The 15,697-nt window shown below is 38.8% G+C and overlaps 1 protein-coding gene across 1 annotated transcript in view; it reads left to right on the top strand.

Moving 5' to 3' along the window:
* Window positions 1–15,697, top strand: part of LOC136858695 (adipokinetic hormone/corazonin-related peptide receptor variant I-like) — a 441,435-nt gene that overhangs the window by 65,425 nt on the left and 360,313 nt on the right. Inside the window, exon 2 of the mRNA XM_068225731.1 lies at window positions 12,336–12,549. Coding sequence (XP_068081832.1) covers window positions 12,336–12,549 — 214 coding nt within the window. The remainder of the gene's footprint in view (window positions 1–12,335; window positions 12,550–15,697) is intronic.

The following is a 15,697-nucleotide window of genomic DNA, read 5'->3' on the forward strand; positions in this document are numbered from 1 at the left end:
TACTTACCTCCCTGAAATGCCTGCAAAGGTTCTGTTCTCCTTAATGACTTCACTGTCTACCTCCCATTCTTATCCACGTTTTCTCTCCTTTTAAATTACTAGCATTCCTTATCACAGTGTTCGCCGTCAATAATTTCACTCTAATGGGCCTCTTCCTTTGACTTTATCGATCCGATGCACATCGTCGATGACAATTTCATTAAAGTTAATCTTCAGTTTATTCTACACCACATCCACCGCTTTCTACACTAGTTCCATGTTACTCTCTTTTCCCTATTCTTGCACACCATAAATGAAAATATATTTTCCTCATAATTACTTGATCACGCCTCACTACTAATCGCATCGCCTCCATCAGATTTTCTGCTTCAATATTTCAAGCTCGTCTTTTATTACACCCTGCCCACTCATTTATTGTCCTCGCATCTTCGTTAATACACAGCTTTAGGTACTTAAATTTCTCAGATAGCTCTCGAAACATTTCCCTCATTTGCTCCATCGGACATGTCTCTCCTATCATCTTTTATCGTTTTAAATTCCTCCCATCCAATGGAACCCACTTGGCCAGGACCCGGATTAACTTCAACATCCCCTAATATCAACAGCACAACCTCCACCGCCACCACCAGTAGAGCAGCCAACAACCCAACTTTCTCACCATTTATCTTCACTCTTCTGTCCTTTCCACTTTCCATTCCACAGTGCCAGCTCCCTATCGCTGCCCTATACTGTGCCAAACGTGTTGCCCATTACTCCGCGCTCTACTCAACACATCCGCACTCCTTGCTTACTCAAACACAACTGATAAAACGGGACGGTTAATAGCGCTAGTGTTCATACGGAGGATATACTGTATACGATCAATTCGGCGAAGCTATTTCGAGAACATTCCAAGTGAGGCATCCCAAAAATTAATGGCAATATCGATCAAATCGAAGTTATCAATATTATGACTGATTTAAATCAAATAAATTAATGTAATTCTTCACACGACCTGGTGAGGTAAGGTTCTCTCAAAGCTAAGATGCTGCAAGCTGGTTAATCCTCATTTGAATCTTATAAATAAAATTCTACGGGGTCCGTTGCCTGTAATGCCTTTATTTCGCTAAATGTTGATATATTTATCCGTTTCATGATAATTCAAGATCGTACAGTTGTTTTAAACTTCCATGTTTGATTGTTTGTTTGTCTGTTTGTTTGTTCCACCATCACGGATAAACGGCTGAATAGATCTCGAACAAACTTAAAATTTAGAGTCCAATCATCCAAAAGCAGGTTTCAATATGAATTTCATGCAAAAATCCCTCAAGAGTCTGGGGGTTTATAGGAAGACAAGAAAATAATTTTTTTCAGTTTTCTGTTACACTATTAAATATATCGCCACCAAACTTCATATATGGTGTCTAATCATCCACGATCAGGATTCGATACGCGTATAATTGAAAAATCACTCAACATACTGGGGGTTTATACGAAGGCAAAAATGTATTATTTTTCCATTTTCTTTTACGCTATTGGTTATATCTCGGCAAAACTTCAAATCTGTAGTCTACTCATTCAGTAGCAGGTTTCAATGTGCATATAATTTACAACTCACTGAATAGACTGAAAATTTATAGGAAGACCATAAGAGTTTCTTTTTCAATTTTCTCTTAAACTATTGATTATATCTAAAATATGTAGACTATATGTGAAACACCACTTTATTTTATTTTTGGTTTGTACATAATTTCATTTGCATTTCAAATGACAGAGTACATTACTATTTTATACTGACCTCTTGCTCTGTAGCCAGTGACGGATACCCTCTCAAGCGTACAGTTATTTGAAGGACCTATAACAGGAGAAAAATCTGAGGACATTCGTGTAGAACGAATCATGCCATTCTTTGTATAATAGTGCGTATTTTTTTCCGGTATGTTTATAGTGTTATAATTTATATTTAAATTGTTGTGTGTTTGACAGACTGGAAAGTTTTTGTCTCATTCGCATTTGGATTCTACTCATTCAGGGTTGTGTTATCAGGTGCATATAATGTCGTGGTAATCAAATGCCCTTGGTATTTGCAGGAAGATTATTTTCAAATATTATCGTAACTTTAGATTTATCAATAGACTGTTTGATTTGATTTGTTTATTTATCTTCAACATAGTTATCGATTCTCCAATTACAAATGATATAATACAATCAAATAATAACCATATTAACAGCATTTACAACTACCACTAATTATAACTGATATATACATATTTACAAAATACATAAGGAAGAAAAAAAAAGACGTGAAAACACAAAAGTAACTTTCAGTTACCAAATGCGCAGAACAAGATACAAGGAACACCCTGTCTTTGAAGCGTCCATATGATTTCTGAGAATTTTACTAGCTGACGAGTTAAGAATGGTGAAGAAAAAACCACGGAGTGTGAAGTGAGGTGTGACAATGTTTGCGATTTACCTAGATCGCGAGTGTCAACATATTTTGTCTTGAGTGATAGGACTCTTTCTTCTATAATATATATGCATTGGGTATGCCGAAAGGTGGGGCCACTTTTAAGGCGGATAATATATATAATTAAATGCGGTGTTGATGAAATATGGACCTCTCCCCAGATGAGTGAATAATAAACGCGATGTGTTAATTCCGCGCCGATGATATAAATTAGGCTAGATGAAAGCCGATGTGTTTTAATGATGCGAATTGCATCCGAGCAGAGTGATGAGATTGAAAGTAAAGTGCCGAGATGGCCCGCTAATTGGACCGATTGGGTTCCCTTGCGTTGGGATTGAAAGTGAATGCGAAGACAATGTAAACAGCTGGCCTGTGGAATTTACGGCCGAGCAAGGCAAGGAAAGAGGCCGAAGACTGTCACCGCATTGAGAGGAACGTACTGCTAAGAGGCTCATTTTCCTTTCTATGGTATCGATATTACGTACAACCAGTTAGAAATTAACACCGTTGGGTAGACCTACAGTTCTAATAAATGAGGGAACTCCCTCCATTCCTTTATGTTAATTAAAACGCCCAGGGATTTTAAGATCGTAGTTCGCACCTCCCGTTGTCATAGGACAAGAGTTCGTGCCTCAGCAGCACCAGAGGCAGTTGTGCCCACTGCCGGAAACTGAGGACTGATCCCACAGTCCATGATCTATCATATGAATATCAAGTGTATTTGTTGTGATTTGTTACAGGAGTGATATTTATTTCAATATTGTATTGGTCTTTGGTTCGTTAAATGTGTTGTTACAGGGGCCATCGTTGTATAAATGGCCAGGTTGTGTACAGTATTTAAGCTACATCCCATTGCAACACACGATAGGTAATATTTGCTTATTTGTGAGATACTGAGATAGGTTTTCCTAACACGCGATACGACATTCAGATATTTTAAAGTGCTCGTATATAAACGCGTCTATCACCTGGCTCATTCGACAGCTAACGTTTAATACTCGCCGCTATGACGATAATTTGTCATTTTAAATATATAATAGTGTAAACAAGGCGAGCAAAATACAAGATATGCCTTCATTTAATTATATCTGTATGTAACGATGTAAGGGTATAAAGTGATTAATAATTCAAGTGTTATATTGGTTAGAGAGGGCGCGACTTCTCAAGTCTAACATATTTTCAGAGTGAAATGCGAATCTAGAGAAAGGTCTAGAAAGGATATTACACCCTCAAGAAAATTGCAGTGTTTAATTGACGTGTTTAATGTGGTGGCATATCCGTGTACATAATATCCATGTGCTTTCTCAGGTATTAAAATGGTGTACAAAGAAAAATATAATTCATTCTTCTCAGTATTCCTTTCATAGTTAAGGTTCCCCTACTGTATAGATAGTTCACTGCCATTTAGGACGTTCCACTTGACCTATGTTCTACCGATTCAGCTAGTGTGTTACTCCAGTAGGGAGGATGAGACTTCGACACCGGGTTTTGTACGAAGGTCTCATCTAAGGTGGTCCATTCTGATATCATGTTGCAGGTCTATTCTAAACTTACTGATGTGCTGAGACCACGAAAAGGGTACAGTATGTAAGAAAAACTCTTAAATAATTTAGTAAATAACACCCCTGTCGGAGAAATGGTCAATGCAATTCACGTCCTGCCACGTGTATTCCTCCTTGCTTGTGTACTTCACTGCTCTATATACGTTACCTAAATATGCATTAGCCATACCAAAGACCTTTTATACAAACCGTACAAATTATTTATATCATATAAAATATAAAGCTCAAAATTAATTTTAAAACTCATCCTTGCTCAAGGTTTCTATCTCTTGTGGTGCCGATAATCGAATCCGGCGCGCAGCGCGGCTTTTATCCAGTTCTCACCGGTAGAGCTGGCCAGGAAACCAGCTGACACTCCACGTCAGCACTCAAGACCCTACATAAGTGAGTGGGCCGGAAAGAAAGGATTTTTCAGTCGTCCAACGGCTAGCTACAACTTACTTCAGAAGCGCAGAGGATGCTCTGTATAAGCAGCTTACTGAACACGTGGACTGAAGCTAACTCGTGAGGTTTCTACCTCTAGACTCGTTGACATCTCTCCAAACCGTACCTTCTCCAATCTTGAGATCCTGAATGAGCACGTCGACTTTGCAAGTCAGTTGCTATGCAACATTTCTCCCTCAGCGAGTCTTCATTTAGTTTGTGTACTGGCTACGTGTAAATATTGTATACGGCTCAAGTGTTGTAGTAATCTGTTTATGTGACAAAATCACCCGTTCTATGAAGAGACTTGTCCTCCAGCAGAAGCTGGACTTTGAGATTAATGTGCAAGTGGTACATACTTTGCAATACTGTATCATCGCATTTCTCCTTTAATAAAATTTAGTTTCTTGTGTGTGAAATAACTCTCTTAATACGCAGCACTATCCACGGAGATATGGATAGTGCAAAACTCTAACTCCAATTTGGGAATAAATTGCAAACTCATTTTTTTATTTTTATGATTGTTACGAATTAATAACTAGTCATTGATTTGGTCCCGGTCTAGCTAACTCCTACGAATCCTTAAAAGCATTCCCGTTTTACTAAAGTTTCTTTCGCTGCTTGCTGGAATACGCAACGTACGTCTGACAGACTAGATAGACAAATTTCATGCTCCTTCCACTTGGAGAATTGGAGTTTACGAAAACCATTCTCAGGACAGCCGACGGTGTTCCATCTCCGTTGCCTGCATACAACGGCGTACAGCCACGTTAGAGCCGTAGCCACCCCTGCTCTGCTCTGCTGGCAGGTCTGAGTGCGGAGCTGTTGGACCACGCACCAGCTATGGCTACTTGTGGGCCGAGAACCACTCTGCATCCATCGAGCCTTAGTCAACCATTCCATCACCCTTTTATAACAACTAATTCCCGACCTTTGCTCTTTGTAAACAAGAGCTTACTCATATCTGGATAATAATATCATGCTGCCTGCGAAGAGGCCTGGTTCAGGTCTTTCGAGTTGACGACGTACAGGCAACCTGCGCATCTGTGTGGAGGGGGTCCCTACCTATGACGAAATCTAATGATGAAGACGGCGCACACATCCATCCATCTCCCGAGATAGCAGCATTAACCAAGGAAGGTTCAGATCCCCGACCCGGCCGGGAGTCGAACCTGGTACCCAGCACGCTAACCATGGAGCCGGACTCATATCTGGATATACTACATTGATTGCAACGTCAGAAAAGTAAGCATGGTCATCTTTCCTAGTCAGCAAACCTCGCTTCGAACATGCCTTGTCGAACGAACTGGAGCAAACACGCCTTACTCATGCGTGATAGTGGTTGCATATACATCAAGGCACATGTTGCTCTGTCGTGGTTACCTGCCTCAAGTTCGAATCAGTCAACACCACAATAACGATATCTACAAAACAATGCTTTACACACAATTTACAGATAATAAAATATCTAAAAGTAAACCGCTGAGTATTATGGCTAGTTAGTTCCTAAATTATCCTCGTAGTTTCTCATACTGTGCAGAGGATCAGAGTTGTATATAATTTCTAGCTGAGAGATCCACATTAGTTATATTTACTACACCCAGGTTAATATTTTAACAACCAAGCTCGATAGCTGCAGTCGCTTAAGTGCGGTCAGTATCCAGTATTTGGGAGATAGGGGTTCGAAACTCACTGTCGGCAGCCCTGAGTATGGTTCTGCATGGTTACCCATTTTTACACCAGGCGAATGCTGAGGCTGTACTTTCATTAAGCCTCGGCTTCTTCCTTCCCACTTGTAGCCCTTTCCTGTCCCATCGTCGCCGTAAGACCTATCTGTGTCTGTGGGACATAAAGCAAGTTATATTTTAAAATGTATGCATTTTAAGACTCCTTTGGGTTCTATTTTACCTCACCATACGATTCTCTTATCTAGACGGCAATAACAAGTGGGAAATCATAGGCTTCTCTAATTCATTAATACAATTCGACGATTCATAAACTGCGCACCTCTAGGACGCTGGCGACCATTGCCCCGTCTCCAGTCCGAAGACACAATAGCACAATATCATTATCACTGTCTCCAATCCCTGTCAATTAATCACATACTCATGGCACTATCGGCTCTCCGCCAGATTCCTGTTTGCTTAGCTATATTCATTATTACTCATGTCTATGTGAATTTCTGCCCTAATCAGCCCTCCTCTAGCATGTTATCGAAGATTCTACTCAATGATCTCTCTCGTTATAACTCTTTTGCTTGGTTCGATAACATTTATTTTGCACTAATTAATTATTCAACACTGACATGTAGCATTTAAATGGCTTCATAATCCTGCCTTCCCTAGATGGCTCACATAAGAAAATATCAGCATGCATGACGATCAACACCAATATCGAATTTAACTTCACAATGACACATGTCTCAGATCGAACGGACAATTTTCCCTCACAATGAATATGTATTTCTATTTCTTCTTACAAGGTATAGGAAAGAAGCGGCCGTGACTTTAATTAAAGTACATCCCCAGGATTTTCCTGGTATGAAAATGGGAAACCACCGAACCCATTATCTCCCGAATGCAAGTTCTTAGCTGCGTGACCCGAACTGCACGGCCACTTGCTCGGAGCAATGAATATTAAAACACAAACACTCTGGATATAATAAAAATTCCACTCAAACACACACAAATACAGTAATTTCTCCCACTTCTATGCTCGTATTCACAATATTGTGCATGCGCGTTACTCATTTCCTCTAGATCTGACATCATCTTAGAGGCAGCCGTTCACATTTACATATTAAACATTGCTATTAAACTGATATTTTATTATTAACATCATCATCATCATCATCATCATCATCATCCCCTCGTTACGTTAAGCTTCCCACAAATAACTCATGAAAGGGGATGAAACGGATACGATTCACGAACCATCCTACAATTATTTATAGCTTAATAGTTCTGGCGGCTGATTCCTCTCTATGAGAAAAACATAATAAAACAAACTAGAAAATTTACTATGATTACCATTTACAAACAAAATCCCTCTAATTATTTACGTAAACTACTACATAATTATGTATTAGGAAGGCTACTCAACTCACATTACATCTTGCATGCGGTTGGACCGCCACATTTTCTTACCCGGACATGCCTACCATCTTAGTTTGTCCAGGAAACACGTTCTCCTCCATGGATCTGGTTCCGGAGATGTGGTCCATCGCTGGATATGCTGGTTCTGTGACCGGGTGTGAAGATTTTCTTGTTCACTGCTGCTTTACTGGTAGCCTGGTAACACTTATGTAACTGCCGTTATAGATTGAGCTGTTGACTTAGCTACTGAGTTTATGGCTAAAATCAGGTTATGTAACCGGACTGAGCGGTTCAGACGGCTGAGGCGCTGGCCTTCTGACCCAAACTTGGCAGGTTCGATCCTGGCTCAGTTCGGTGGTATTCGAAGGTGCTAATATACGTCAGCCTCGTGTCGGTAGATCTATTGGCAGAGAAAGTAACTCCTGAGAGACAAAATTCCAACACCTCGGGTCTCCGTAAACCGTTAAACTGGTTAATGGGTCGTAAATCCAATAACATTATTATTATTATTCCGATTGTTCTCATTAACGTCCACCTAGCTGCTAATTCAGTCTGTCTCTGCATGCACGTAGTTCATAGATTTAGCAGTTAGTCCGCGTCACGATAAACTGACAGAACATTTCCCTCAGTACACCACTTTTTCTGTTGTCCTGGGTATCGAACTCAGCACTGCTGGTCCATTGCGCCCGCATATCATTCCGTTATTGTACAATCTTTACTCACATTGATTGACCGGTTCGTGTCCTTTCCCAAACGCGTATCAGCTCTAGTTTTATTGTCGGCATTATTGAGCGACTCAGTCGTGAAATGAGACACAACTCAGTTTGAGAAATCCGTCCGTATAAATGTTATCTAGATCCTAGACTTCAATATTCAGCTCATTTCTAATTAACACAATTCCTACTCTTTCAAAGTTCAACCATACTATGATAGTCAGGTAATAGTAAGGTCACTGAGCTGCCACTGTTAAGAATAACTTCTAGGTTTATGGACGACATTCGCTGTTAGAACACATTCACTATCATGATATCAAAAGACAGGTACAAGCGACATGTCAGAAGTGACACGTAAGAAATGAAACGTAATAAGTCAAATGTAAGAAAAGTGAAGCTCAGCACTGAATACCTTTATCACTTCATTCGGCTTTTCCCACGAGTTACTTCCCTAGCAATCTCTCTTGGTCTCCTCCAATCTAAGTTCGATCATTATTCTCAAGATTTTTCTAATTGATGCACATTTTCTGGCGTTGATTTCTCTCGATGCACAGTTCGATTCCTCCTGTGTTCACGTAAACCAAGGCTTAAAACTACCTGACTGCATTTGTTACGTCTTTCGCCCCTTCAATCTAGAGGATGTATAGAAGGCTTTCTTCTGACGCTTGTTTTGATTTTTTGACGGTGTTCTTTATTTCTTTACAAACATTTTACGATATTTCTCTTCACACGTTTTAGCCGTCATGGCCAGTAGATTGGGACATTGTTTCCGAAAGGCTTTGTGTCACCGTGCACTCACTTCACTCCCTCGCTTTTTCGTATTTCTAAGACAAGTTTTACAATGGGTTAGCAGTTTTATACTGTGCATTGTCACTTGCCTTCTCTAATGTCTTCGTGCAGCCGTCCTCCTCACACCGGGCTCTTCACAAACATGTTCATACAATTCATACTTTCTTTTATATCTTTAGGATACAACTATAATTGATACGTATGTACAAACACAATGAGCAACGACGGAGAACGGGCTCAATTCCTGTATCTTAAACCTTAGCAAAGGCCACGACCGCTGCAGTTCCTGCGCAAGATCATTCCTATCCTCGTGGTACCAAAAATCATTGAATGCTATGAAAGTTAAAAGATGGCCATTTGATGTAAAAGTAAATTATAGACATGCACCTTTCACAAACATAGTGTTGTATTAAAATAAGTGACATTGAAATGCCGAATAATTTTCTCTTCACTATGGCCAAGAGTGTAATTAAGGAATAAAGGCTAACGGAGGAATTAACTCTTGCATGGAGGTATGTGAATTAAACCCCGCAGATCATGCGAATAAAACTGAGTTAGAGGGGTTTTCTAGAAGACTAATGGACTAGACCTTGGAAAATATAGTAATCAGAGGGATACTGACAGCATTTAAAGCAGAAGAGATACTCGCTTATGTAGGCAATTATTTCATTCATAGAAGTTTGCACACTGATCATTTATTGGCATAATGCATATATTAGTAGAGGCCTGAGCAAAATGTTTCTTCCACCGAAATCTCAGTTCATTTATGACTGTAACAGAATGCACATTGGTGGTTAAGAGGGCGACTAACGCGTCAAATGCTAAAAGAGGATGACTGAATAGACGGATGGTTCAATACCCGAGTAAGGAAGATTTTATAGCAGTTCATAGTATCGACTTAATCAGCGTCTATTCGGGAAGTAGAGAGTCTCGAAGAAAAACATCAAAATCTACAAAATGGTTTTCGTATATATTCTCACAAAAGTTGCTATAACCTGAACCATAAATGTCGAGTAACCACCTCAGATATTATATATCTTAGACAAATAGCAAATAACACAAGAAGACACAGAGTGCTGAATGCTGCACTGTGAGAAGAATTAAAGCTACATACAGAAACAAGCCGTGAGATTGTATTGACACATTACGAGAATTAATGCAGAAAGGAGGCCAAATCTGGTATTTGAGGCCCAGGCCGGAAGATAGGATTTCCAAAAGGAGGATATCCCAGGAAGGAATGGATCCAGTGCGTTTGAGATGTGGCGGAGGGAGAAAAGCAAGACTCTCCAGCAAGCCAGGCAACTTCCTCGGAACAGAAATTAGTTTAGATAGTGGTTGGAATATCCAACACTTCTAGGTGAAATGAAGAGATGGAGCAGAATTTTTGTCTGAACAAAAATTTTCATCACTGTATTACTGCAATTCTTCCTGTAGATAGTCACTTTTGTGAATACAATAATACTGTATATTGAGTATATAATATGATATCATCCGAGTGTTTCAACCAATAAAAATTGTTGTTGTGATGATAGCTTACAGTAAACATTTTCTCCATAATGACTTTATAAAAAGCAGCCGCAAAAATGTTTCGTATGCACACCCTTTTCTTGTTCAATTCTGACTATTGCTGTGAAATAACTTCTAGTAGTACACTGTGACATAAGAAATAGCAAAGACAACATTTAGGACTCACATTTCAACTGAGTGAGTTGTACAGATAAAGGAATGATTTGCTCCATCCTGATTAGCCGTTTCACAGTATATGTTTTTTAACGGTTATTGGTTGTGTGAATGAGCTCAGATTTTCTAAGCTAGAAAGTTCGCTCCATGTCTAGATCACAATTTACCCCTGTCATTTTTTCCTCATTGAAATTTTTTGCAAATGAATAGAACGCTTGATAAACTTGCTTTCAATCGACCGTATCAGCGATATGAAGAGGTATCATTACACCCTCTCCAATTTTTCATCCAATAACTACACTAATTGGAATAGCTCTCATTTGAAAAAATGTAGTTGCCGGTGTTCCAAATGATAGCTCCATTTAAGCACCCATTAACACGTAACTGGTCTACGCGAGAACATGGTTTACCCCTTCATTAATACTGTCGATTCACCCACTATTTATTCTATGGCTAAAAGACGAGTCTGCCTCTGTACATAACCTCACTTGTCCTGAACTGAAACATATTTAAGCCAGTGTAAGGTATACATTATTGATTGGTCGTTCGTTTAACAGTCGCTGAATTACGTCGCAGAAAATCCGTGCTTGGTCTCATCGCAACGATCACCAGTGCCATCTTAGTGTTCGAAGTTATTTCTGTAGTTCATTATATGAAAAACATAAAGCTCTCTGTTACTGCTCATCCTGTAGTAAACAACACATAACTAACTGGTCGTGAGCAAAGCAGTGAGTACGAAGGTCGAGGTCGCAATTTTCAATATTTTTCCTTGCCGTCGTAAAGTATAGACTGGGACTGGAAAATGTAGAACTTTGAACTCAAAGGAATAGTTGGTGGGTATAAGAGAAATCCAAGGGTTGAAGTGTGTTCAATCTTTACCACAGCCTCTCTAAGTTATGAGTATGTATTTATATATATATACTTCACGTAAAACCTAGCCGGCAGGATTTGTAATGGACAGGAAAAGGGTATAAGTTGCATGGAATGAACTGACAGTGCCAGAGAGGAGACAGTGACCATAATTAGATTAATAATTAAAAATTAGTAAATACCACAATATTTCGTGTCCCACCATTAAATATGCATATACCGTACTGTACATAAGTATATATCAAAATCTTCATCCTATACGAAATTTTCACAGAAAAAAGTTTGCTTAGAATTTTCAAATATTTTGAAGCTGTAATATTTCTTCGTTAATCCGATTTAAGTAGATACATTTCGAGATTCTTCGTTTCATTATTCCAGCAAATCCATAATAGGTATATTGAGGAATCTTTGAGATATTACAAGTATCCATGAGTTAGTACGTTCTAAATATAAAGTAGTTTCCCGTTATACATGTACAAGTAAAAAGAAACACAGAAAAAAATTAATTGCGTATTATACTTCAAACGTCCTGAAACGTAATATGATAAACGTCAAACGCCGAGTGAATTCGCAACGTAACAGACGAATTTTGCGTTATAAATGCAATATATACTTCATACCTCTCATGGTCATCTGCTTCGCCTATAGATGTATTACTACTACTAATTATCACAAAGCAATATGTAGGAATAAATATATATACTTCCCCTTGGCGAATACATAAATGTAATTATTGATTATGTGATTTTGTTTTCTTCCACAGAGCGTGGTGTTCCACGTCTCGCAACATCCTCAGTACCCTGACTTCCATCAGTGCGTCACCTTTGGATTCTTCTCGTCACAAGCCGAGGAGACAGCTTACAACTTATTCTGCGTAATGGCCATGTACTTCATACCTCTCATGGTCATCTGCTTCGCCTATAGCTGTATTCTATTTGAGATCTCAAGCAAGTCTAGAGAAACAAAAGGTAAGGACATTACATTCTTATCACTATGACATAAAATGTGTACAGTATACTTAGAAGTTTTTGAAACGGAATATTTAATGTTAACTGGCAATTGCATTTGACTAAGTGTGTTAAAATAATATTCGATGTAATGTCGCCCATTTGTGAGAATATCACGTCATACGTTGGTGGACAGGGTTTGAAGAAATTGATGCGGACTCTGCCTCATATATTTAACTGTGTCGTAGTTATAAACTTGATATTAATATTTGCAAAATATTCACTGGTTAAGCATTTCATACCATTTCATTATTTGAGATTTATAGGGTAAGAGTTTGTTAAGCATTTACAATCCAATGAAAAGTACAACTTAAACGATGCAGCGAAATGCTTTTCAAACACGCAAACTTAAAAAAAAAGAAAATACGGTGCTTTGAATTGATTTGATTTCATTTGTTTTGTTTAGATTTGTTTATATATAATCAACAGAGTCATTACTTCTCCAATTACAGATGATACAATATATACAAATAAAAACAATATTAACAGCACTTATTACTACTACTAATGATAACAAAGCAATATATACATATTGCACACGCCTCCTATCCATAGAGTCTCTGGCGACAAATCTACAGGGTCGTTATCCGGGTTAAAATCATGTGGGCATTATAAATATATAAAAATAGCTTAGCGGCATAAAGGGTAGGAGAAAACTGGTGACATATAACTAAAAACTAATGATAACACTATTTTAAAATATAAAAATCAAATGCTTTATTATCCTTCTGATGATTGTGGAATCTGATGCAAAATAAACATATTGAATATTCAAAAATAATCACAAATTTCGCAGCTAACATGTTGAGGGTTTTTTTACTATGTTTTGAGGACGAGGCTATTATCGATGCGAAATTTAACCATGACCTCGCATATACAGAATATTAAAATAAAATAACTCAAACTAACCTCATGAACACTGGGGTATACTTTCATAACTTACACAGTCTGAGTGAAGCCTAACTTAGATCTAAATTGATATAGGAAATAATAAACCCATTTAAAATAATACACGTGAAACACACAGGAATACTTCAATACGAAATGCGCTGGTTCCGAATCTAACCAGACATAAACACAATCAACCCCAGGATTGGAACCTGTGTTGACAAATCAAAATAAAATGCACTCACCACAATGAAACAAATCATAATACAGTACAGTAGATACAAATGAACACGGATCTCCACAATGTGAGGTTCGAACAAGTGATCACTGGACTTCGAAGATAGGCACTGAAAAACCTAACTGAAATATTCAGTCAAAAATGGCTACATTACACTAGGTAATTGAGTCTATCTCTGATCAAAGTACTCCAAAGGAAAGGTAATCTTCTTAATGAGCCATATAACACATAAATCACATGTTTTGGAATCGGGACCCTGCTGTCTAAAACCCTGGCTATGATTCGCCTCACAAAAAAATATCTCTCACTCTTCCTTTTTCAGGGGTCCCTCTGGTGGGCGTGTCCCTGTCACACAAATACATGGCTGCTCAAGTTGCTCAGCCGATACACATCTTAACCCGGGCGCATAACTTCAGTCTCAAATATATATTTAATCTGCATTCACGGCTTTCATATTATCGTTGCTGATAAACTCATACTTAGCCCGTTAATATGCTAGTTCACAGAGGCATTTCTTCTCATATTCCATGTCATAGCGGGTGTTCAATGTTTCCAAATCAGTGTTCCGGCCTCCAATATCTGCTGTATCCCTATGTTGCGTTTTTCCCTTGCACTGACACAAAAATTCACTACCAAATATTTGGTTATTAAATATACTACCATCAGTGATTCTACTAAGTTCTTTGGATAACATTACTACCTTCTCAACTCACAGCCACTTATTTAATTTACGAAAGAATTTAAAATTTCCGTCCCTCGTCTAGCTACATGGAAGGATATTGTTCGAAACTCACGACGGCTCACTCCGGCACTCCTTCCATCCGACGGCTTAACTACAGTAAATTACTACTCGCATGGTCCGGTTCCATGGTTAAATGGTTAGCGTACTGGCCTTTGGTCACAGGAGTCCAGGGTTCGATTCCCGGCGGTGTCGGTAATTTTAACCGTAGTTCGTTAATTTAGCTGACACGGGGGCTGGGTTTTTGTGTCGTCTTCATCATCATTTCATCCTCATCATGACGCGCAGGTCGCCTACGGGAGTCAAATCAAAAAGACCTGGATCTGGAGAGTCGAACTTGTCCTCGGACACTTCCGGCACTAAAAAGCCATACGCCACTTCATTTTCAGTACTCGCAAGCATGATGATACAACTGGGTGAGTACCAGTCAACACTCCAATGGAGACTACTGGTACTAGCCATTCTGTTCCAAGTCAAACCATGTAAAAAAACGAGAACATTTTCAAATGAAAATGAAGAATAGAATTAAATAATATCTACCGTATTTACAACATCTAATTCACTCCGAATTGTTACTAATTGAACACTGTGCCCTTACTTAGCATATTTACATATTCAAGGAAAGAAACCCTGTCGACTGTTATTTACAAATTAATTAAATTGATATTCCGTTATAATACGAGCCATGTTACTAAAATAAGGGTACTGCAGCCTCTTCCTCAGGACACCTTGTGTAGCTACTGGGTGCCCATAGGCCGATCTACTGCTTCATAGCTTCCAGGTCGACTGATTTGATGACCAGGTACGAACTGGAACTTATTGAATGAAACTTCATATTTCTTGTCACTGGAATCTCATTGGTCTTCGGCACACAACACACACAGTTGGATCCCTTACGTACGTCTTATTCAAACGCGCACTTCACGGTCCGATTTTTGATCCATGATCCCGGGATAAAAAACACTACTAGAGGGTTATTAATTAAACGCCCACATTTACTATAGTAGTGACGCCTTACTGTCAAGCCCTGTGTCTCTGCTCATGATATTTATTATTATGAGGGTTCCAATAGTCCCTTACTTGTTTTGAGTGATGACGGTAACGATAATAATAATATTAGTTCAAGTTCGTGCCCTGCATTATGACCAAATAACCCAAACGCGCACTCTCATGTATCACTGATATCACTTCTCCTTGTGCACCAATTATTTAAGACATTAAGTCTTGTTCTTTAAAATAAAAGT

Source organism: Anabrus simplex, chromosome 1 (assembly GCF_040414725.1).
Source record: "Anabrus simplex isolate iqAnaSimp1 chromosome 1, ASM4041472v1, whole genome shotgun sequence".
Classification (NCBI taxonomy): Eukaryota; Metazoa; Arthropoda; class Insecta; order Orthoptera; family Tettigoniidae; genus Anabrus; species Anabrus simplex.